The sequence below is a fragment of the Plectropomus leopardus genome, chromosome 13, assembly GCF_008729295.1.
Source record: "Plectropomus leopardus isolate mb chromosome 13, YSFRI_Pleo_2.0, whole genome shotgun sequence".
Lineage (NCBI taxonomy): Eukaryota > Metazoa > Chordata > Actinopteri > Perciformes > Serranidae > Plectropomus > Plectropomus leopardus.
The window spans coordinates 10,089,072-10,111,433 of NC_056475.1; the positions used below are offsets into that span (position 1 = coordinate 10,089,072).

The 22,362-nt window shown below is 41.9% G+C and overlaps 1 protein-coding gene across 1 annotated transcript; it reads left to right on the top strand.

Moving 5' to 3' along the window:
* The first annotated feature begins 1,025 nt into the window (after positions 1 to 1,025).
* On the top strand, positions 1,026 to 21,881 carry fgfr4 (fibroblast growth factor receptor 4). The gene is made up of 21 exons (XM_042498815.1): positions 1,026 to 1,640; positions 3,958 to 4,170; positions 8,410 to 8,582; positions 8,685 to 8,835; positions 8,920 to 8,970; positions 9,667 to 9,936; positions 10,671 to 10,760; positions 10,841 to 11,007; positions 11,160 to 11,283; positions 12,195 to 12,385; positions 12,602 to 12,740; positions 12,909 to 13,102; positions 13,287 to 13,432; positions 13,759 to 13,880; positions 13,971 to 14,081; positions 14,298 to 14,488; positions 16,596 to 16,718; positions 17,245 to 17,315; positions 17,485 to 17,622; positions 18,687 to 18,792; positions 19,304 to 21,881. The coding sequence occupies exons 2-21, from the start codon at positions 4,083 to 4,085 to the stop codon at positions 19,478 to 19,480; spliced, it is 2,823 nt and encodes a 940-aa protein (XP_042354749.1). The 5' UTR covers positions 1,026 to 1,640; positions 3,958 to 4,082; the 3' UTR covers positions 19,481 to 21,881.
* The last annotated feature ends 481 nt before the right edge of the window (positions 21,882 to 22,362 follow it).

Consider the following 22,362-nt stretch of genomic DNA (forward strand, 5'->3'; position numbering starts at 1 on the left):
CTAAAGATCATCCTTTAAAAATGTATTTCTATTACAGTTAACTTTTACTAAATCATCAGATGAACACAGATTTAAAGCTCAAAATTTAAGTCAAAGACAGGGAAAAATATTTGTTTGTTCTGAATTTTTAATGACTTGCACAACAGTGTTGAGGATCAATACAGAAAGAGATCTTTTGCTAATTTTTGTCAAATTTTTAAAAGGGCAGCAGACTAAACTGAAGAAGGGAAGAAAATGAGAAGTTTATGAGTTAGAAAGGGTATTCATGTGATCTTATTTTCACATTTGTATCACTTTATTGTGATTATCAGGTGATTTTTAATCTCCCCTGTATGCTGATTTCATGTAGATGGATTCCTCTGTCATGCAACTAAAACTTATTGCTCTTATTTACCATTATAACTTGCTTTCCATATTTTTTTGTGAATGAAAAAGAGACATTTACACAATTTTAGACATTTACACGGGCCTTACTTTAACATGCAGGGACACATTTAGGCTCAGAGTGTTAAGCTGATAAAAAAAAAAAACAGGGCTGATCTTGATTCTCTCGCTGCAGCTAATGGGATTACGCGGTTCTGTTCTTTTACTGATGCAATTAAAAACATGGAGGCAGTTCACCGCATTGACTCACTGCAGCAACTTAATTGAATGCGCCTTCTAAAAGAGGCCTTAATGCTCTGTTTGCATAAAGGACAATTAGCCCGCAATAAATTATGAGGCGTGATTTTTTTTTTTAAGTGAATCATTTTGGCACGCTCTCCTTTCACGCGGGATATGATTTAAACAAGTGTAGTTTACTCGTGAAATAATAGAAAAATAAAAGTAATATAACTTTCAGGAGCACGCTGTGGGAAGAGGAGGGAGAGGCAGAGGGTATTTGGTTTTATTTGCCAGCTCTTTGGAGGGATGGGGGGTGTTTTTAGTGTGGGGGTAACAGAAGCGCACCCCTCCCCTCTCTCTCCCTCCTCCTCCTGCTCCCCTGGCCGCTCTCAGACCATTGTTGTTGTGACTGCCGTCCGGAGAGCAGCAGCAGAAGTGCTGTAGGAGAGCTGGTGTGTGACGGTCGCAGTCTCTCTCTGCAGTAGAAAGGAAACGGACTGAGGAGGCTGAGCTCCACATTTGAGCGGCAGAACTCATCGGGACCAACTCACTCAGGAGAGGAGAGCTTGTGCGTAAAGACGCACGTTACGAGCTATCCAAGAGAGGACTCTGAATTACGAGGCACGTTTTTGTCACTCTCTATCAATCTCTCTCTTGTTCTCGCACATCATCGGATCCCTTTTTAACATTTTTTATAGCGAGAAAGGACATTTTTTGTACTCGCAAATCCACTTTCTCGCTCCGTGTTTGGTTTTCTTTCTCTCCATGGATTTAGCCCTCTGAGCGGCCGGCTGCAGTGGACTTTGCCCAGGAGGGGGATCACCAGCCGAGCCCGGCAGCTGTCGTTCATGTTCCAGGGGGCTTTTTTTGATGGATTTATAACTTTGTTTTCAGCCGGATACACAGCAGCTAAAAGACACAGATACACATTTTGGGAAAGGATACAGAGCTCCAAATGAGGATTTCAATATTCAGTCGTATCGACCGGGACAAGAAGTGATTCCCCCGTGGTGCCAGTCATCAGGCCGGGAGGAAAGGTGGGTGACTACAGACTGGGACAGCTGGAGATTTGGTGGTTCATTCATTTTCAGCGGCAGCATATTGGTTAGATTACGACCAGAAACCTGTTTTTCAATCACGTTAAGCCTCAAGTCACGTTATGAGAGCAACTTAATTCTATTTTCAGTTGTTTTCTGCGCTTTTCTATAAACAAGAACTCACATCTTGAAATAAGGCACAAGAAGGTCCACTTCTCCACCTACTACGATCGCTCATTTGCATTGTAAATACATGATTTGTCATTTTAAACAGGGACTTCAGGGAAGACTCTGAGGCTTTGATATGAGGCAAAGTTAAACTTGTGTTTTGCAACGCGAACAGATCCAAAACAAGTCACTCATTAGACATTGAACCTTTCACACACACGGACTATTTGTCAGGAGAGAAGACGCTCAGAGCGGAGTTTGAACTCCTGTCAGACCACAAGCATCTCACATATCAAATAATTAAAAATGACACACTTAATTGCTGTTTCACACGCATGCAGTTTACAAATCAACATTGAGACACTTCTGCAAGAAAATTATCTATTTAGGGCATATTTAAAGTAAAATGTGTTTATTAAAAAATAATTTTTTTTTCTTTTATTGATCCCAGGATGACTAATTGATTCACGGCACAATGTGATCCTGCGAGTCAATATGAATGCAGGCTTTAACATATATATAGTAGCTTTTTCTCTTTGGTTCACCTACAAGGGCTATTTGAGTCTAATAGTGCATATGACCGGTTTATTAAGTGTGATTTATGTTACATAAATATGCAGTACATTAAAAAATAAAAGCCTACACAGTGTTTCCGTGTTTGGGGGCTGAAGAGTAGAATACAGTAGAAGTGTTTTGGCTGCAGCGGCGAGGCAGCGTGCCAGCGGAATTAGCAGCAGCAGGAGAAAAAAGTTTTTTCCAGCCCTTAATTGAGAAAGAATACGTTTCATTCAGTAGGCTGGTTCTTTAAACGGTGTGTGTGTGTGTGTGTGTGTGTGTGTGTGTGGGCGCGGCCTGCATGGAGCGCACGCACCAGGGTCTGGCGCCTGTGCGCAGTTTGGCCCGACTAGCAGCAGAAAAATCAGCGCATTATTCCTTTAGTGTTCCTTCTGTAGGTTGCTATAGTTTTCTGTGCAGAACTAGTTTATGATTTTAAAAAAATGTTTCGGTAGTAATATTTCCAGAAGTGATAAAAGTAGTTAGTAGTATCCAAGTTATTGAGGTATTTGGACCATTGAACAGAGATACATGTTTGCAGAAAGTGAAAGTTTTAAATTAACTTTAACATCAATGCATACAGCAGTTAAAGATATTTTCTTCAGTTTAAACAGGTGAAAACATGTTTAAGTTAGAGATGGAACAAGAGAAGGATTCAAATATGTTGAGGTTAAGTCATTTAGTCTGGCAAAAATGCCACGAAAAGATCAATCATCATTCCATCTTTATAATTGCAAGGGTTTTTGTCTTATGTAATAACAACGCAAGTGCCTTTGGGGTTTTGGACTGCTGATGAGACAAAACTAGACATTTGTTTTGCCAGTTTATGACAAGTTCTGGACCGAAATTGTTAGTGGCAAGCCTGTTTTTAGATAAATACAATTGATTCTTATGAAAATTACTTAATACGGCAGCTACATTCACAATCAAACACAATGACAGAAGACATCTAAACAGAAAACATCCACATCTGTACCCTCAAAACTAGGGTATGAGGTACAAATTCCAGTCCTATTGCCAAATCTGCTCCCAGTAGAGATCGTAAGTGAAGTTTAGAGTTTTGGTGTGATGTAAAATGCTCAAATTTAAGGTATCACATGTGCAGTCAGAGTGAGAAGATGATGCTCCCTTTCTCGCTCCAGTGAACAAGTCACCTGTTTCAGTATATATCTGCCTGTTGTTTGTTTCCACCTGAAGTCTCATCAGCTGCCAGTCGAATCTCTGCTGCTCCTTCAGATTCTGTAGCTTCCTGGCAAGTTTCAAGTGTTTTCCTAGCGAGGGCCCATTATCCCGGGGCAGACTGAGCCGGGCCATCCATTGACAAACAACAGGCGGTAACAGCCCTGCTCCTTATTCATGACGCAGGAGAGCCTGGACAATGTAAGGCCGACGAGCAGGACAGTTAGCAGGACATCTGAGAATAAAAGAATACAGCTGCTCGCAGTCAAAACAGGCTCCTATACTATTTGTCTGTGGATTTTTTTTGCCACCTATTTTAAAACTGAACTGAGACGTTTGTGTCTCTGCAGTCAGATCTCCTTAAGTCTCTGATCAACTGATAACTGTCTCCAATTTTGTTTGTTTGCGTCTGCAGGATTCAGATTGAGAGACTTTGTGGGTTTCTGAAGTTTCCAATGCCAGGGGCCGGAGTGTGAGGCCACTTCACGGCTTCCAGAGTTTATTTCTACCTTTTTCAATCAGAAGACAAACGTCAAGAAGATGGCGAGGATCTGCACGTTCTGCATTCTCCTGCTTTGTTTGGTGGACAAACTGTCGGCCAGGGCCATTGAGGAAGGAAGGACTAAAGGTAAGACCTGAATTCTTTTTTTCTGCAGATCATGATGCCTGAAACTGAAATAACATCTTCTTCAGATGGTTTACAGACTCTTTCCATCCTTATCTTTTGGGGGCTTGTGTTGCATTAGTGTGTGGCTGAAAGGTTTGTGAATTGTATAACATCCTCCTTTACCATTAACTGCTCAGAAAAAGTGTTTTTTATGCCTCAGTCCACTCTCCCTTCTTAGAAAGTGTCAGTTTTTTCAGCAGCAGTGAGCACAGAGGAAGTCAAGGTGACAAGAAAAATGACAGCGAGGCTGCAGTCGTGTCTTGGATGGAGTGAGGGAGAGAAAAAAACCTCTCAGTGTTTTTGCTGCCGTAAACTGAGCTACCTGATCCATCCAAGGCCCTGAGGCTCGGAAGTGTAAATCTGCCTGGCTGTGTGCCAGCTGTAGAGGAGGAGGAGGAGGAGGAGGAGGAAGGGTGTAGAGGTTCTTTCATTGATGCTTTCCAAACAGAAGCCAATACAATAAGTCAACCATTGTCAGTTCTATTGGCGTAATCAGTATATTTGTTCAAAACAATAAGTAAAATCAGTTGTTTCTCTTTGCTGTGAAGTAGATGATGATTTTAAGTCGGATTAAAGGACTAGGTGACTTTTTTTCTGTGTGTAGATTGATGAAAGACAAAGTGGATTGTTGCCCCGAAGGTGTTGAGAACAGAAGCTGTCTCTTTTCCATCTCTGTGGCCTCACTTTGTACTTCAGGGCCCGGCGAGGCCAGCCGGGGCTTGCTTGTTCAGACGACAATGTGCAGGAGTCTGGAAGGGGCCCAGGGGAAAAAAAAACTCAGGTTTTCTTACAAGATGGATGAGCAAAAAGTCAAACCAGGATTGATGATAGAAAGATCTTTAGGTCATAAAACACGCAGGTTGCAGCTGTGGAGGCAGAATTGCAACTTTTATCTTGGTGTTTCATACAGTTTCGCCTGCAACAAATGTGTGATTTTGTGATCGCAAGAATGAACTCCAGTCCATGTTCAAACTGGGTGAGTGGTTCCTACTTTTCTGCTTAAAACACTTTTAGGAGCCAAAGTCTAAAGAATGGGGCACAATAAACACAAACACAATGCACTGCTCAGACACAGGGTGATCCAGTGGAGGGATGTGATGCAGAGAGAGTTTTAGAAAATAGCTCAAATTTAGGACGATGGAGAAAAAAATATTGAAAGAAAGACATCTTTTTCTGCAAAGGAATGTGTTTAATCCAACAAAACATTTATTAGTCTTTTTAAAGTATTCTCAGCCCGTGGGGCGTTTTCTGTAATGTTTCTAAATGTAATTATACATCTAATGTTTCTAACCACATGGTGCTAAATGCAGGCATCTGACTTGTCCCAATGTTTTTTTTCTCCTCCCCCGCGGAAAAAAACTTCATTTCAGTCGTGTTTTCTGCCACATCATTACAGATTATAGAAAAGTCTGAGTGCAGCATTTGTCTGTACATTTTGGCTGCTCTTTATTCACACACAGAGAATATAAAAACAAGGAATGCAGACCGATGATGTCAAAGTTTAAAAGGATCGTCAACGATGTAAATCTTTGGCTGCTGTGTTTTTGAGAGATTATAAAACATTTCCCTTCAACATATTTGTGCAACATTTTTTGTTCTAAACACAAATCAAAGTGATGCTATTATTCATTTAAATGCACAACATCAAGGAGAACAGTGTGTTTGCCATCTTTTGCTTTGGTCTCGGTACATAATTTGTGGTTTGGCATTTATTTTCAGGAGTGAATCTGCTGGTTATGCAGAGTGTTCTGTTTATTACAACTTCTCATATAGAAGAGAATGTGTAACTGCTGCATAAACAGATAATGGATGATTGTGAGCAAAGAATAACACAAATATAATCATAATGACACTGAAGAGGAAATCCTTTGATTAATTATTATACAAGTCAGTGATGTTGAGCTTAGAAACAGCAGTGTGACAAGAATTTATTTACTTAAGGTCCACTTATTATAATTCTTCCAGAGCTTTCAGTCACCTCTCTTTGTCACAAGGGTGGAGAGGTTTTTCTAATAAGTTAATATTTATGAGTAAAATAAGCAATCAGCATCGTCCATCATGCATTATAGAAGTAACAGTTGCTGAAAACATCAATAAACACTCCTAAAATTCAATTTACAGCGTGTTATAAATGGTTTATTAATTCTAATATACTTCCTATAAATTCTAAATTTAGGGGGTTAAAGTAAAGAGTTACCCCATCTTCTTGAAATTAAAGCAGCAAACTGACCTGATTGGATGGAATTTCAGCAATTATCCAGCATCAGGAACAAAACTGGGACTGTACATTTCATATACATGCTGTACTGTGAACTTTTGCACATCTTATAATTAATATTTTTGCATGTTCTGCACAAAACTGCTCAGCTTTCTCATTCTGAAACAGCTTTGTTGGACATATTTGGCATGTTCTAATATTTTTTTAAGTCTCCTACATATTTTGATTGTTTCTATTCTATAATTATGTTCTTGACTGATGCATTTTATCTTCATTTTTTATTTCCTCTTAATATTGTGTGCATCAAAGACCAAAAACGACCAAAGCAAATTTCTTGTAAGTGAAAACCTACTTGGTAATAAATCTGATTCTGCAGTTATGCAGTTATAAAACAGACCCGTAGCTCTGCTGCTATGGTCCCGGGTCAGGGCATGAGACTCCTCATTGTCCCAAACTGGTTTCCACAGCGGGCTCCCCTCTGCTCCTCTGCCAGCCCAGCCGGCGGGCTGATGGCTGGCTCACACACCAGTCGAGCGGTTTGTTTGTGTTGTGTTGTGTTTTGTTTGCCCCCTCGCCTCTGGGTGACAATTCACACTCTGCTGCGAGTTCAAATCCAGGGCACCGTCCCTGTCTCTGCAAGTTCATTAGCATGGCTGTAAGTGTGTGTGTGTGTTCATCTCTGTGATTTACTGCCGACTGTTTTACTGAGTTCAAGTTTGCTCCATTAGATGAAGACGCGTTGGCTTGTTAGGATCCTGTAATATTTTGAACTCAGAGGACACATTTGGTGTTTATTAAAACTATCCATCAAGATGTTTCTTTTAATTTCTTTTCCCTGTGGCTGCTTTGACCAATCAGCGTTTCTTATTTCCCACTTACAAGGTCTTAACCGTGTATTTGTTCCTGAAAGCTTTACCTCTGCGTGTACTCTGGGCAGCACTTCACTCCTGACAAGCGAACAGATTGCCTTTTCACTAAGCGCTCACAGGAAGCAATCAAACAGAAAATTGCCCTGCGAAATTGCTCGTTCTGAGTGACTGAGCAGAGTGAGCGAGGTCCTCGGCCAGGGCGCACATATGCTCCAACAAGTGAGTGGGCGAGCCCATGAATGGGCGAGTGACCCACTGAATGGATGGCACTGTGGCTGATGGTGACACGATAGCAGCTGCCAGGGCTGTCTATCCCCCGTTTCTGGTGGCTTTAAGTGACAGTAGTTGCTCAAGAACATGGTGTGTTTGATGTTGCTGCACCTAAACTAAAACCGAGAGGATGTTTTTTGATAATTTTTGTCTCGGTCACTTGAGGGGCATTTACGCCAGGGAAATTTGTAGCAGTTTGTTAAGACAACTCTTATTCTGTGACAAAACCATGACATGACAACTGGAATTTGCTTATTTTAAAGTGGAAAACTGACAGTTTTTCAGCTTTTCTCCCCAAGAGCTTTACTAAGTGATATTATTGTTGGTGCCGTAGCTACAAAGACAACTTTCCGTTTTTTTCCCCAGAGCCTAGCAACACAGTTTAAAGAGTTACTTTGGTTCTTTCACATCTGCCATTTCTGCTAATGATGATAGTAACTGCAAAAAACTTACATTTATACTTTTTGGTAAGTGAGGATAGCTGGAGATAGCTACTTCCTGTTGTGGTTGTGCAATATTTGATGCATTTCCTTTATGCAGTGAAATAAGCCTCCATTTTCCCAGGAGATTATACCCGCTGGCAGAATTGCAAAGCGAAAACAAGGTTTATAGGGAAGTATTGCAAATGCAGATGTCATCATTTTATCGTCATAACATTGTGCAGTCATCGTTATTTCCACTTTAAACACAGTGTTTTGCTTTTGCAAGAATCATTCAAAGGAAAAAGTTCTTCATGCCCATAATGTCATCCCTGAAAAAGATATTTTAAAGGAAGTGAAATGCGTCCAGAAAAAAAACTAAAGTCACGACTGCTTTTCTATCTTTTGTTTTTTTGTCATCTAGAACTTCGGGTCTCCAGGCCTCTGATCTTACCAGGTTACCCAGAAAACACCACAGGGGTGGTGGGTGGTCAAGCGAAGCTGGTGTGCAAAGTCCACCGGCCGGTGTCCACCAAGGTGCAGTGGCTGAAGACAGAGGCTAGCCAGGGAGGACCGCCTCGGCTCAGGGCTCTGACGGTGAGGAAGCACTAGCTGACAGATACAAACAAACAATGTCATGCTTTGTTTGATATTGAAAAGATGGTAAAGTTATCTCACATCCATCGCATCTCCGTGCAGGCCCTGCAGAGCAACGGGTCCAAGGTGAACACTTTGCATCTGTCCAACATCACTCTGGAGGATGCAGGAGAGTACATCTGCATGGCTGAGAGCACCCACGGAGGACAGACGGTACAGGCCATGCAGACAGCGTGGCTCGAGGTCCTGCCGGGTAAGACACTCTTATTAACAATGTTTCAAGCTTATCTGACCAAGTATCATGAAATTTTCTAACTTCAACTTTCCCCTTCAACAGGTACCATCATTTCCCAGACTGTGGACCTGACGGCTGCTGACATCCCATCAGGTAACTTCCCTTTCTCACACCTTAAAAAAAATTGAAAATGTGTGAAATTTGCCTTTGTTTCAGTTGCAATCACTTGCATTGGTCAGTCCAGCTTACGCTGCTGTAAGAAATATGTTAATAAAACCCAGACAAGACGATACAGACTGCTGAAGACCATCTGTGTGGGCTCGTCCTCTTCCCCAGACTGGAATGAACTTCTCCCATCCCGTCGCTCACTTAGATCTCCAGTGAACCTTCACCGCCCCTCAGATTTACTCTCCGTCCACTGTCACGCTGCAACATGTTCATTAGTTTCAGTCTCTCTTCCTCCTCCTTTCTTGTCCTTTTTTTGGGGGAGGGAGTTTGCAGTGTTGGCGAGAACACTCTCAGTCCCACAATAACCCACAAGGGAACAAAAAGATGAAGGGAGGAGGAGGGTGTGTGCAGGAGGGTTGGGTTGGTCAGGCCTGCTAGTCTCCATGGTAATTTCATTATGTGTTTGTGGGGAGAGGAGATAATGTGGGTGAAGTGTTGAAGGTCATAGTTGAGAGGACGGCTACTTGCTTTAGAGAGGAGATAAAGAAATAACCAGCCGACTGGCCAGATCGGTGATGTGTGTGCGTGAAAGAGTAAAATAAACAGAAAATGAAGTAAAGAGAAAAAAAACATCCTCCATCGCAGCGTGATGACACCTCGCATGTTCTTTGGTTTCAACAGATGTTCTCGAGGACCTGAGTGAAGACACCACAGAACATCTCCTGTTAGAGCCGGGAAACGTCCTGAAACTGCGCTGCGACACAAGCACTCGGCCAGGCATGGCAGTGAACTGGTACAAGGAAGGAGCCCGAGTTCTGCCCACGCCGCGCATCCAGATGCGCAGTGCCATCATGGAGATCACAGACGTGACATATGAGGACTCTGGCGTTTATGTTTGTGTTCTAAGGGGCTCCAAAGAGCCTGTGAGGAACTTCACCATCACTGTGGCAGGTAACCAAAACTGCTGATTTATTACTGAAAGATTTATTTTTAACAAAGCAAATAATGTTGGCTTTATATTTTAATATAAGCACATGCAGTATATGCCTCTACAACGCTGCAACAATGAGTGGTGTGTCAGTTACAAACAGAGAATTGATTGCCAACAATTACAATAAATGGTTGATTGTTAAAAGTTATTTTTTTAGGCAAAATTTTCAAATATTAACTGGTTCCAGCTTCTAAAATGGAAAAAAAATGCTGTTTTTCTTAAGTTTGTATGATAACCCAGCTCACACAAGATTTCAATATGATGTCAAAAAGACATTGGACTCTTATGTCGAATAGAAGTTATATTTTGGTTTACATAAAAATCAGGATGACAATATCTTAATGGCTAACAACAACTTCCTGTTTTTTTTTCATACCTTGTGACTAAATGTTGTAATTCTATGTCAAAATAAATTTGCAAGAGGCATTTGGATAAAATTGGATTTCGGTTTCATACCAAGAAAATGTCAACGTCATCTAAATTAACCAAGTATCAACATATAATGACTGGTGACCAACTGGGAATAAGTCTATTATCTTCAAGCTTTTGACTGCTGGTTTAACAAAACAAATGATTTGAATCTGTCAGCTCAAGCATTTTTGGATTGCACTTAGCATTTTTCACTCTCATATTTTATAGATCAAACAATAATCGATGAGTGATTTTTTTAAATCCCTTCATTATTTGTTTCCAGACTCGCTGGGGTCGGGGGACGATGATGAGGACAATGGCTTGGAAGACTCATCGGCTGAGATCGAAAACGACCAGGTTTACTTCTCCAGAGGTGTGTTGTTGTTCTCTGAGGAATTCTCAACCTTCAGGCCTTATAAGCGTCCTCTAATTGGCTGGTCTTTGTCCATACAGGTCCCTACTGGACACACACCCAGCGCATGGAGAAGAAGCTGTATGCTGTCCCAGCAGGCAACACGGTGAAGTTTCGTTGCCCGGCCATGGGCAGTCCCATGCCGAGCATCCGCTGGCTCAAAAATGGACGTGAATTTAGAGGAGAGCACCGCATCGGAGGCATCAAGGTGAGGATGGTTTCTTATCTCCTGAAGTCTAAGTAAGATGGGTGGAAGCTGGGCAGAGCTTTCAGCGATATATTTCTAGCTTCATCTTGTTATCTGGATGATAAAGTGAGTGTTTATCCAAGCTGATGTTTTTTGTGTGTTTCTTTGGCTAGCTGAGACACCAGCACTGGAGCCTGGTGATGGAGAGCGTCGTGCCTTCGGACAGAGGAAACTACACCTGCGTGGTGGAGAACAAATATGGCTCCATCACTCACAGCTACGTTCTCGATGTCCTGGGTAAGATTCAGTTGATTCAGCGCTATCAGGACAATTGAGAAAGGTTGTGCAAATAAAAAATGTCATGAATGTGGGTTGAATTATTGAATTCACCAAACAGGTGTGAGAGGTTCTTCTTTAAACCCAGGTTTAAATGATTTGTGATCTGGCTGACAGTATTTCTGGCAGAAAAAGCAACAGTTATTGGTCAGTACTTTGTGCAAAAGCATCATGCCTTCAAATAGAAGCCTCCAGTCTGAGGGAGGGGATAACCGGGGTGACAGGGGCGCCTGGGCAGGATGTGGACGGTCAGGCGTCCACACCAGTTTTCTAGCTGACCTGTGACAGGAGATCGAGGAGGGCTGCGGTTTGTTTGTTCATTTGTTCGCTGTCCATCCACCACGGGGTCAGTTTCCGTCCCCGTCGACGGGGGGAGAAGACTAACGAGACAACTAACGAGATCAGAGAGCGAGAGTAACCACAGATCAAAGAGAGCCCGGCGACCAGCTGACAAAGAGCCACACTAATGGAACCGATTTCATCCACAAAATGACATTTCCTGCTCTTGTATGCCAGCATGCAAACACATTATAGGTGACAGTGACAACTGTTGAGCATTTTCAGACGTTTGTTTACAAAGCAGTTATGTTTGCCAGCTTTTAAACACCAAAAATCTGGATGTCCTCAGTTGTAGTTCCTAGATTCCCCTATGTTTGTCCTTCCTGCATAGACTCCTGGAGAGATGGGTATTTTCGGAGTCACGCTTGGCAGATCAGTTAAATCTCCTTCGTCATGTCCCTGATTCACCTTTGAACTGTTGCCCCGAAAAGAGGGAATCATTTAAGCTCTGACCGGATTTTTCTGGAGCTCAATGTGATCTTTCATCTTTGTCCACTTTGCTCATCTCTCCTTTTGATTTCTTTCTGATCCAGAGCGTTCCCCACACCGGCCCATCCTGCAGGCCGGTCTACCAGCCAACACCACAGCAGTGGTGGGCAGCGACGTTCAGTTCCACTGTAAGGTCTACAGCGATGCCCAGCCTCACATTCAGTGGCTCAAACACATAGAAAGGAACGGCAGCCGATATGGCTCTGATGGGACGCCCTACGTTCGGGTCCTCAAGGTTGGTCAAACTCAAGCTTATGTTTGTTCCAGTTCTGATCAATAACCAAAAGACTGATTTCCTGATACTGTATATAAGAGCCAAAAAAGGTAGCATTAGTTTGCTATTCACAGTCAACAACAGCAAAAGACGCCAGCGGAAGTTTTTAAAGAAGTTGTATTGCAATAATTGTTGGATACAGTTTTTCACTTTTTTTTTTGCATCCGTCTTGTGCAGACCGGCAGTCTGAACATGTCAGAGGTGGAGGTGCTCTATCTGTCCAAAGTTACCATGGAGGACGCAGGAGAGTACACCTGTCTAGCTGGAAATTCAATTGGATTTGCGCACCAGTCCGCCTGGCTCACTGTCCTCTCAGGTAAGTGAAAGCTATATGATTTAATGCTTGTTTAATTTTACTTTTAATTCTTCAAAAAATGCTTGAATCAAGATGAAAAATTTAAATCAAGAGATTGAGCGAGTCACAGCTTGGTACTGACAAACTTTGAACTGGTAAAAATGCTTTATAATCTTCCTTTTCCTACAGAAGAAGAAGCAGCGGATGCTATGGACACCATGGAGACCAAGTACACCGACATCATTATCTACGCCTGCGGTTTTCTAGCTCTGATCATGGCCATCGTCATCGTGGTGTTGTGCCGAATGCAGGTCCACCCCAGGAGGGAGCCGTTTGACGCCCTCCCTGTTCAGAAGCTGTCCAAGTTTCCTCTTCGCAGACAGGTACTTATACATCATGGGAACTTAGATTTTGTCTTCTCTAACAGCTGGAAAGTATTCAATGACTTGAGGATGAGATTTGCATGAAGTTCATACGAAGCATCATCTGTAAAACAAAGTGCTCATAACAGCCACATGCACACCTTCTTGTTTCTCAAAACTGAATTTTCTGTATATCTTTCTGTAGTACTCAGTGGAGTCCAACTCATCAGGGAAGTCCAGTGCGTCTCTGATGAGGGTGGCTCGCCTCTCATCCAGCTGCTCCCCGATGCTGGCCGGAGTCATGGAGTTTGAATTGCCGTACGATCCAGACTGGGAGTTCCCCCGAGAGAAGTAAGTTATCAGCAACTTAGAATCACATTTGTAAAGAAAAAACACTCCTGTGTTTAAAATCACAAAGAGAGAGATGTGATTATGGATTTTACTTCAATGTTCTTGCAAAGAGACTATTTCTTCACTAAGTTTATTTTAGCCTCTGGGACGGATTTAAACGTTGTTGCTCTCGCATCATGTGGGGACCTAAAAAGAGACGAGCCCGCAGCCCATTCTCGGCTCAACCCAACCTATATTTTAAGAAACCAGAGCCTCAAATTATGGATTTGTACAGTTTTCATTTGGCCATACTTATTTTGACTAACTTTCGCTTTTGCGCTCTCTAGTTTAACGTTGGGCAAACCTCTAGGAGAAGGCTGCTTCGGTCAGGTGGTCAGAGCTGAGGCCTACGGCATCAACAAGGACTCTCCGGATCCTTCCTCTACAGTGGCGGTTAAGATGCTCAAAGGTAGAAAAGAAATAACACAGATACAAAAATACAACTAGAAATCAGCTTAAGTTGGCTGTCTTTTCTAAATAAAGTATATTTTTCCTAAAGATGACGCCACAGACAAAGATCTGGCAGACCTCATCTCGGAGATGGAGCTGATGAAGGTGATGGACAAACACAAGAACATTATCAACCTGCTCGGAGTCTGCACACAGGACGGTGAGTGTCCGAAACCTTTGTCTGTTGTTGTATTTCCTCCCCTGCTTCAACTGAGGGTTTGGGTAAAAAAGATTGCTCCGACCTTCCTGTTGTCATTGTAAATCTCAACAAACAACTAATTCAGTGAGTGTTTCAACGATGGTGGTCCCGAGCCTCCAGGCTGGAAAAACAATAGAAACAACCCCCGTCCTTCATCCTGTTTGTGCTCCCCCTCAGGCCCTCTGTATGTGCTGGTGGAGTACGCCTCAAAAGGCAGTCTGAGGGAGTACCTGCGGGCCCGGAGACCCCCAGGCATGGACTACACCTTTGATGTGACCAAGGTGCCCGAGGAGCAGCTCACCTTCAAAGACCTGCTGTCCTGTGCCTACCAGGTGGCCCGAGGGATGGAGTACCTGGCTTCTAAAAGGGTATGTTCACTTTATCAAGGAGTGTAAATAAGTTGTAATAGAGGAAGAAGAAGCATCTGAGAAGGTATCTAGGTCTTTGGTGGCTATAAATCTATTCTGCAACCGTGTCGTGGATGCAAGTATGGATGGATTACTGAATGGGCTTAGAAAGCACAGAACAAATGTGCTAGAGTCCTCCTTGGCCTTTACCTGCAAAATGTCACTCAAATTTTCACATATTGTCCAGGAAGAGACTCAATGAGCTAAAAGAGACAAAAAACAACCTCAAGAAGACTAACAGTTACCACAAAAAGATATAAAATGACAAAAAGATGCATGACGACTACAAAAGAATGCAAAACAACAACAAAACAGGCAAAACCACCAAAGGCTGTGTGTTTTGCTCCTCTGTGTTGGGATCCTTTGCATGTCTGTACTCAGAGGCTCACTGTCACTGTGTGAATTCACAACTATGTAGCAATCAAGTTTTTTTTTTAAAAAAAGTGCCAAATTAATTTGGTTCCAGCATCTTAAATGTGACTATTCCTCAGTTTTATGTCACTACAAAAGTACATTTTATACTTTTAGTCTGGCAAATCAAGATATTAGGACATGATCTGAAGTTCGTTGATGTTTTTCAGATGTTTTATAGACTAAATGAGTTGATATAAGGGGAAAAAAATCACAAAGCTTATTGTAGAGTAATGTAGCTTTCATTGTGCACTATAAAAATTTTTTGTTGATTGAAGCGGAAACTCTGCATGGATAATGGACAATCTTCTGTATTATAGTATAACGTTTTAGAACATAGAAATACAGCCACAAATGAAGGAAGGATAGTTATTCATGATAAAGATTGAGTTCTTATATAATTCAGTGTTTTTGGATTTTTAGCACTTGGCCTTCAGATGGACAGCAACACCAGCCTTCCCCTTTCTCTCTTTCCTCTCCCCTGTCTCTCTTGCCATCCTCTGTCTGTCCCTTTCTTCCCCCCCCCCCCCCCCATGTTTCTACTTCTTTCATTTTCCCAGCATGCACTCTGTCTGTGCGCTTCTTATCAACACGTCTCTTTGTCTGCCAGCCGGTGTCTCAGACAGGCATTCCTGAGCAGAGAGCTGCCGCAGCTTCAGTCCTGTTTACTCTCCTCCATCCATCTGTCTGTCCCTCCGTTGCAGGGCTTTGTCCTTTTTAGCGCTGCCATAAATCTGTTAGCAAACAGGCAGCAGAGCCGTCGTCTGGGTGTAGGCATCAGGTTTCTGGCTCTACGGCCTCCTAAGAATGCAGGAGCCTGAAACTAACCCTCCATTATGGGGAGACCCACAAACCGAGACTGGTTCATTTCGCACGTCCCCACAAATCCCACGTCTATTTCGAATGAAAACCAAAATAAACTTAATGACATCCATTCAATGTGGGCAAACAGCGCCTTTCTTTTTTTTCCCTCCCAAAGGGGTTGTTTTTTCTTCAAACTGCGGGGTTTCTATATTAAGACATTTTCATTTTGTAGCGTTCACTAAAATGAAGCGCTCTGTGTTGACTTAGACTCCTGAGTCTTTTCATTTTGGAGAAAATCTGCAGTGAATCATTTCTACCTCCATGTTTTTACATGATTGCGCCAAAACCACGAGGTGGAACAGACGAGAATGAGCCGCGTCACAGGTCTGAATTCAAAAGAGCATTTCATGAACGTAAAAGCTTCGATAATAAAGTTTAGTTTCGACGTTCAGGTTCATCACTGTGAAATCTGACAAGTTGCAAACTTATTGCCCAGCCAGCAGAATACAGATTCTATAAAGCACAGTTCTTGGTAAACTGACGTTGATCAAACTAAAAATGTCATCTTTCAACTTGCAAATTCTAAAAATTAAGTTAACAAAACTAAATTTCAAGTTTGACTGTAAATTTAAGCTTTAGCCAACAGGAGAGCAGTGTTAAAAACAATACAAAGAAAAGGAAAAAAACACAAATTTAGCACTCATAAAAAGACATTAAATCTCTGAGCACATTAAAAAATATTATTTATTATTTAAACTTCATACCAATACTCGAAACTAGAGACCCAGCAGTTGAGCTTAAGCTCACTTTTGGGTTTTGTGTCACTCTTTAATTCTCTCTTTTCTCTCTGCAGTGCATCCACAGAGATCTGGCCGCCAGAAACGTTCTGGTGACGGAGGACAACGTTATGAAGATCGCAGACTTTGGCCTGGCCAGAGGAGTCCACCAGATCGACTACTATAAGAAAACCACCAACGTGAGTGACAGTTTGTTGCGCTGTGTTCTCAGGTTTCCTGCTCCTGTAGCTTTCCAGAGGAGAGTTTTGTTTTCCAGTCAGGAGAGTGCAGCTAAATTACTGCTTAAGTTTCTGTGCTTGTAAATATTTGACCTCTGACCCTTTCAAATGACGTGAACATTTCCCCTGAGGGATCAAAAATTAAATATCTTCATTTTAAGACATTTTGATGTTAAAGGTGAAATGGGAAGCTGGTTGTTATTAAAAAACTGCTTGTAAACATGTCTGCCCCTCAGCCAGGTGCCCCCATGGTTCCTTTCACAGCTTTAATACTCCTCAAGACAGATGATGTCTGATGTTTTCCTCTGATTGGCAGCAGGCTTAATGGGACTTAATTAGAAAAGAGGGGAGACAAGGAGGGAGGGGGAGGATTGTGAGCAAGCATGCATGGAGTGAAAAAAAATTACAGTGAGACAGAAAGAAAAATGTGTTCATGATGAAAAGTGTTGAGTCGCTGTGGTAAATGTGCTCCATGTCCGCTCTGCAGGGACGGCTGCCGGTGAAGTGGATGGCACCAGAGGCTTTGTTCGACAGAGTTTACACACACCAGAGCGACGTGTAAGTCGATAGAGAAAAATCGCTGCAGGAAAACATGAAGTTCTTAATAACAGAGTCTTCTGTACTAGTCAACGTAGACCTCAGCTAACATCTTTGTTCACCCTCTCATCCAGCAATAAACAAAATTCCAGATCACAAACACGCTTTCGTTTCTCTTGTCTTTGCTCAGATGGTCGTTTGGCGTTCTGATGTGGGAGATCTTCACACTGGGTGGCTCACCGTACCCCGGTATCCCCGTTGAGGAGCTCTTCAAGCTGCTGAAGGAGGGACACCGCATGGACAAACCCTCCAATTGCACACATGAACTGTAAGCAGCAACTCCTCTTTAACTAAAGAGTCTCTTATGGGTTTTTTTTCAGAAGTTTTTAGCTAAAAGCAGTGAGGGAGGGGTCCAATAGAGGTAGGAGGTTTAGTCAAAAGCTTTTTTAAATGATAATTTATGTAAAAAAAAAAAGAAAGTAGTGCAACATTGATATAATATTGTACGAGCTTCACCTCCACTACAGCATTGAGAGGGGTTTATTTTCCTCAGAACAGTCATTTCACAGACAGTTTTTTTGGACAGGGTGTATTTTTAGGTCACTAAAAACTTTGCAAAGCTCACAAATGGCATTTTTGGATTTTGGAATAAATAAAATGAAAAGTTGCACAAGAGGACCGTTAGGGAAGACTCATCATAAAAGTATATGCATAGGTTGAAGGTCTGTAGTTCATGCAGAGGTTTCCCAGAACTGTTTGGTCTTAATATGTCAGGACCCAAAAGTGTAACACCAAGCAGTTCAGTTTAAGGAACAAAAGGTGAGATCAAATAAAATAAATCTAACACCAAAGGAGAAAAACAGGCGGGAAACAAAAGTGAAGGAGCAGACTGAAGAAAAACAAAGCACAAATGAAAAAAACTAAAACTAAACTGGGAATAAACTGAGAAACACAGGGAGGGAATCCAGCAAGGAGCACAGACACAGACGGACTATCAAGAGGAGCACAAACACTAAGTAGAGGAGGGTGATAACGAGGGACAAGTGGCAGCAGGTAGGTGAACAGGTGAAACAAATCAGGGCGATGCAGAGAATCACAAAGGTGGGAAAATGCACAAGCGTAGGAAGTAAAACCAGACATAACATGGAGTAACCTCCAAAATAAAACAGGAAACAGGCTCAACATGAATGAATGACATCAAACAAGGAAAACACAACAGAAAACCCAAAACCTAGAAAACAAAGTCCTCAAAATAAAACAACACAGTCCAGTCTAACACAAACACGTATTGGGCAATAAGACAAAGAGTGACAGATATTGTTAAACATTTTTGTCACTGTAGATTTTCTAGATTGTAGAAATAATTTTTGTGCTTTTTTGTCTTTTCTGTAGGTATATGATGATGCGTGAGTGCTGGCATGCTGTTCCCACCCAGAGGCCGACCTTCAAACAGCTGGTTGAGGAGCTGGACAGAGTGCTGCTGTCCATCTCTGACGAGGTAGGTTTCAAACACACATTCACGCACCTACTCCCAATGAAACTGAATACGCGCATGTATGCACACACATTCTGTTCCTCTCTTTCGCAATCTGCCGTCCAGATGTCCTCAGTACAAGAAAGTGAATGCACAAAGACGAGAATCAAGAGCTTATAAACTCCAAACAACAGAAATAAAATCATGTTTGGCTGCTTTGTTTTATAGACATTTTTCTCTGGACTTTTTTTTCACTAATTTTCATGTCATTTTCTTGTCAGCTTTCATTAATTTCTTACAATTCGCAAGACATTGCTTGCCAAGTTGCTCATTGCCTTTTTCCTTATGTTTTCAAAAGAAATCTAACTAATTTGCTTGGGATTCAAGGGTTAAATTGCTTATAAACCCATCTCAACACAGCACAACAACTGATGTTGATACAGGTTTCAAGGGGTTAAATGTGGATTCGTTTTTTTTTTCCCCGTGTTGAGACGCCAACATTTCTCTTACATCTGCACTCCCTCTCTCCCCGTAGTACTTGGACCTTTCGACGCCCTTCGAGCAGTACTCCCCATCATGCGAAGACACGTCCAGCTCCTGCTCATCCGACAACGACTCTGTTTTCACCCACGATGCCTTGTCCACCGACCCCTGCCTCCTGGGCTACCAGGACGTGCGCTCCCGGATAGACATAAAGACAGCGCTCCGATAGACTTCCAACTGAAGGCACCCACACATACACAAACACAACACTAACACATCCACTGGTGGCCATATTGGAGGTCCACAGCTGCAAAGTTAAGTTATCCTCATGAAGTTTTCCTCTGAACCTCCATTATGGCACCAGACGAAGCCTTTAGATATAGAGGGGCATTTACACACACACAGAATTACATGGATGCACGTGGAGCACTGAGGCCGGTGGGCTTCATCACATGGTGAAGGTTTGAAGAAAAACATTTCATCGTGGGCAGAAGAAGACAAACAAAATGTGGTACTTTCAGCTCTGGCTCTGTGCCCAAGAACAGCTGTAAACGTTGGAAAACTGTGGCACTAAACACAACAGAAAAAGACCCTGGTACTCAAAAATGCCCCGAAATGCTTTCTTTCATCATCAGAGAGGCGAAGGACAATGATCTCCTCACACAACCCAAAACCAGGGCGTGAAACCTCTGTGATAAAGACATTTTTAACATAAAAAAAGATTTATTTTGCTATGATAAAAAAGAAGAAACTGATTGTTAAATATAAATCTCTCTATATAAGATTATTTTACTTTTGTGTTGCTTATTTAAAAAAAAAGGTCTTAAATCTCAGGATCTCTTGTGCTAAGAAGTTGCTGTAGCTGCAGCAAAGTGCCTGAATTTACGATTTCCTGTGAATATATTAGAATATTAAAATATTGTATGTACATATCAACAGCAGATAGACGATTGCCTTTTATAAATTATTCTGAATGACACGAAAATGAAGGTTATTTGAGGGCGAAAGGAGAGAGGAATTGAATCATTTCAACGTGCCAAACCTGTCGCAGCTGTTTTCATGTTCAAGTTTCACTCCAAAATATTCCAATGATCTCCCAAATTAAAACATAAGTCACCCCTAAAGTCATGCCTAAACAGTGGATGCTACTTTTGTAAACATTTTTGAAAAACAAGCCTGTAGTTTGATCAACGCACAAAATATTCATTTTCTGACTCAAACCTCAAAATTTGTGTGGTCAAAAAATGATGGACTGGACTTTTAAAGATGCCTTACTGTTGGAAATTTTGGAATGAAACCCTCTGTTTGTCATTTTTAAGTAAATCTGCTTCGACCTCCAGCCCAGGAAAACAATTTGTGGTTTAAATACCAGAAGGACTTCCAGTTCTTGTAGCTCTTGTTGGACGAAAACCACCAAAAATGTTTTCACTGTAATGCATTTCTTTTTGAACAAAGTCTCAAAGGTCACAGGACTCGTTTACGTGTTCAAACAACTAGTAAACTTTTGAGTCGTGGTCTTCCTCTAACAACAGCTTTGCTCTTCCAGTCTACATGATCGCTTTGTCAGAGACAGTGCGTCCAGGGCAAGGACTCGACCTCAAAAGGAGGACTGATGACTCGGCCTTGGGGACTCTGTTGGGGAGCTGGCCCAAGCCCACTGTCACTACTGACAAGGAGAGGGGGGTACTGAATGTGAAAGCCAGTGTGATTGATTTCAAATAGAGGAGAATGGGGAGGGAGCCTCCTTTGTCTGGCTGTAACCCTTCACCCAGCCCAATCTGTTGGCGAGGGGTCCTCAGGTCCGCAGCCTGGCTGGACAATGAAGGCTTTGCAGGCTTAATGGGTGTGACTACGGACCAGAGGGAGTTTTGGGGGGGGTTGGTGGTGGTGGTGTGGGGATAGCTTGGGCTTGTGTGCAAATGAAGAGGCTCTTATTATGTTAATGTGTCCTCTTCTCTCCCAAACGCCCCTATCTTTATCCCCACAGCCACCATCTTTTAAATTACAAATCTTAATTCAGATTCGGGACCAGCTGCAGAAAATTCCCCTGTGGGCTAAAAAATGCCAACTAGGTCCTGAATCTGACCACTGACAAAAAAATTAAGACACATGAAAAAATAAATATTGACAGTTGGATGGAAATGACCCAACTCTTGTTGAAAGCGTAGCAAAAAAATTGCCTTTTTTAATTCAAATTCATCCAAAATTTAGCAGTTTTCAAAGCTTGCAGCCTCCCTCAGTCTCCTGAAACACATGTCATTTGCCAGCGTCTTTTCTTGTATTGCTCCTTTACTCTTTGGTCCCCCTTTTCAAGTGTTGTAAAGTGTAAAGAAAAGTGCATGGTTTCATTGCAAAATGCCTTAAATGCATCATCCAATCATCTTCCTGTGTGGAAAACCAGCCACCCGTTCTGTCAATGAAGGATTCATGTATCTTCTCTCCTCATGCTGTCAATCATCTGTTGACAGTTGGTGTCTCATTTTGGACAGACGCTCTTTTTACATTTACATACAAACACAAAGTGTCCAGATACATTTGCATCTTTACATTCCAGTTATCTGCTCTTCTCCCAGATACAAACAATCACAGCGTTCTTAAACATTTCCTCAAGAGAATTATTTTAGAAATATCTAATTTATTTGTTTATTGTTTTGTTTTTATATGAAATAAAGTATAATTTAAAATAAAACAGCTCTGGGTGCTTTTTTTTTCCTTTTTTGCATTAAAAAAGGCCATTCAGCCTGTCATGTTTGGGCTCTCAGGAGGGAACTGGTTAAAAAATGCAACACAAAAAACAAGATTAGACCATCAAAAGACAAGCGGTAATAAACAAGATATAAAAGTTGAAGTAAAAAAGTACAGAGACCATTAAGAACAGTAAAAATAAGAGAACTGATATTAAGCCAGGCTAAATGAATAGGTTTTCAGCTGCCGTTCAAGAATTTTGTTTAAGTAAACTTCTTGCATAGACTCTGAAGTTGTAACATTGAAGATGGATGTTCGTCCAGGATTTTGAGATCTCGTGAGACAGATCTACATCAGCAAAAATGTGGCTGGTTTGGTTCTCCAGTCCTCATATAGGCAAATGTGCCCATAGGTAGTTTGAATACA

Excerpts from the sequence above, each read along its gene's own strand:
- fgfr4 (XM_042498815.1), top strand. The coding sequence starts at position 4,083 with ATGGCGAGGATCTGCACGTTCTGCATTCTCCTGCTTTGTTTGGTGGAC. Across the intron at positions 12,386-12,601 it reads CCTACGTTCGGGTCCTCAAG|ACCGGCAGTCTGAACATGTC; the intron begins GTTGGTCAAACT and ends CGTCTTGTGCAG. Across the intron at positions 12,741-12,908 it reads CTGGCTCACTGTCCTCTCAG|AAGAAGAAGCAGCGGATGCT; the intron begins GTAAGTGAAAGC and ends CTTTTCCTACAG.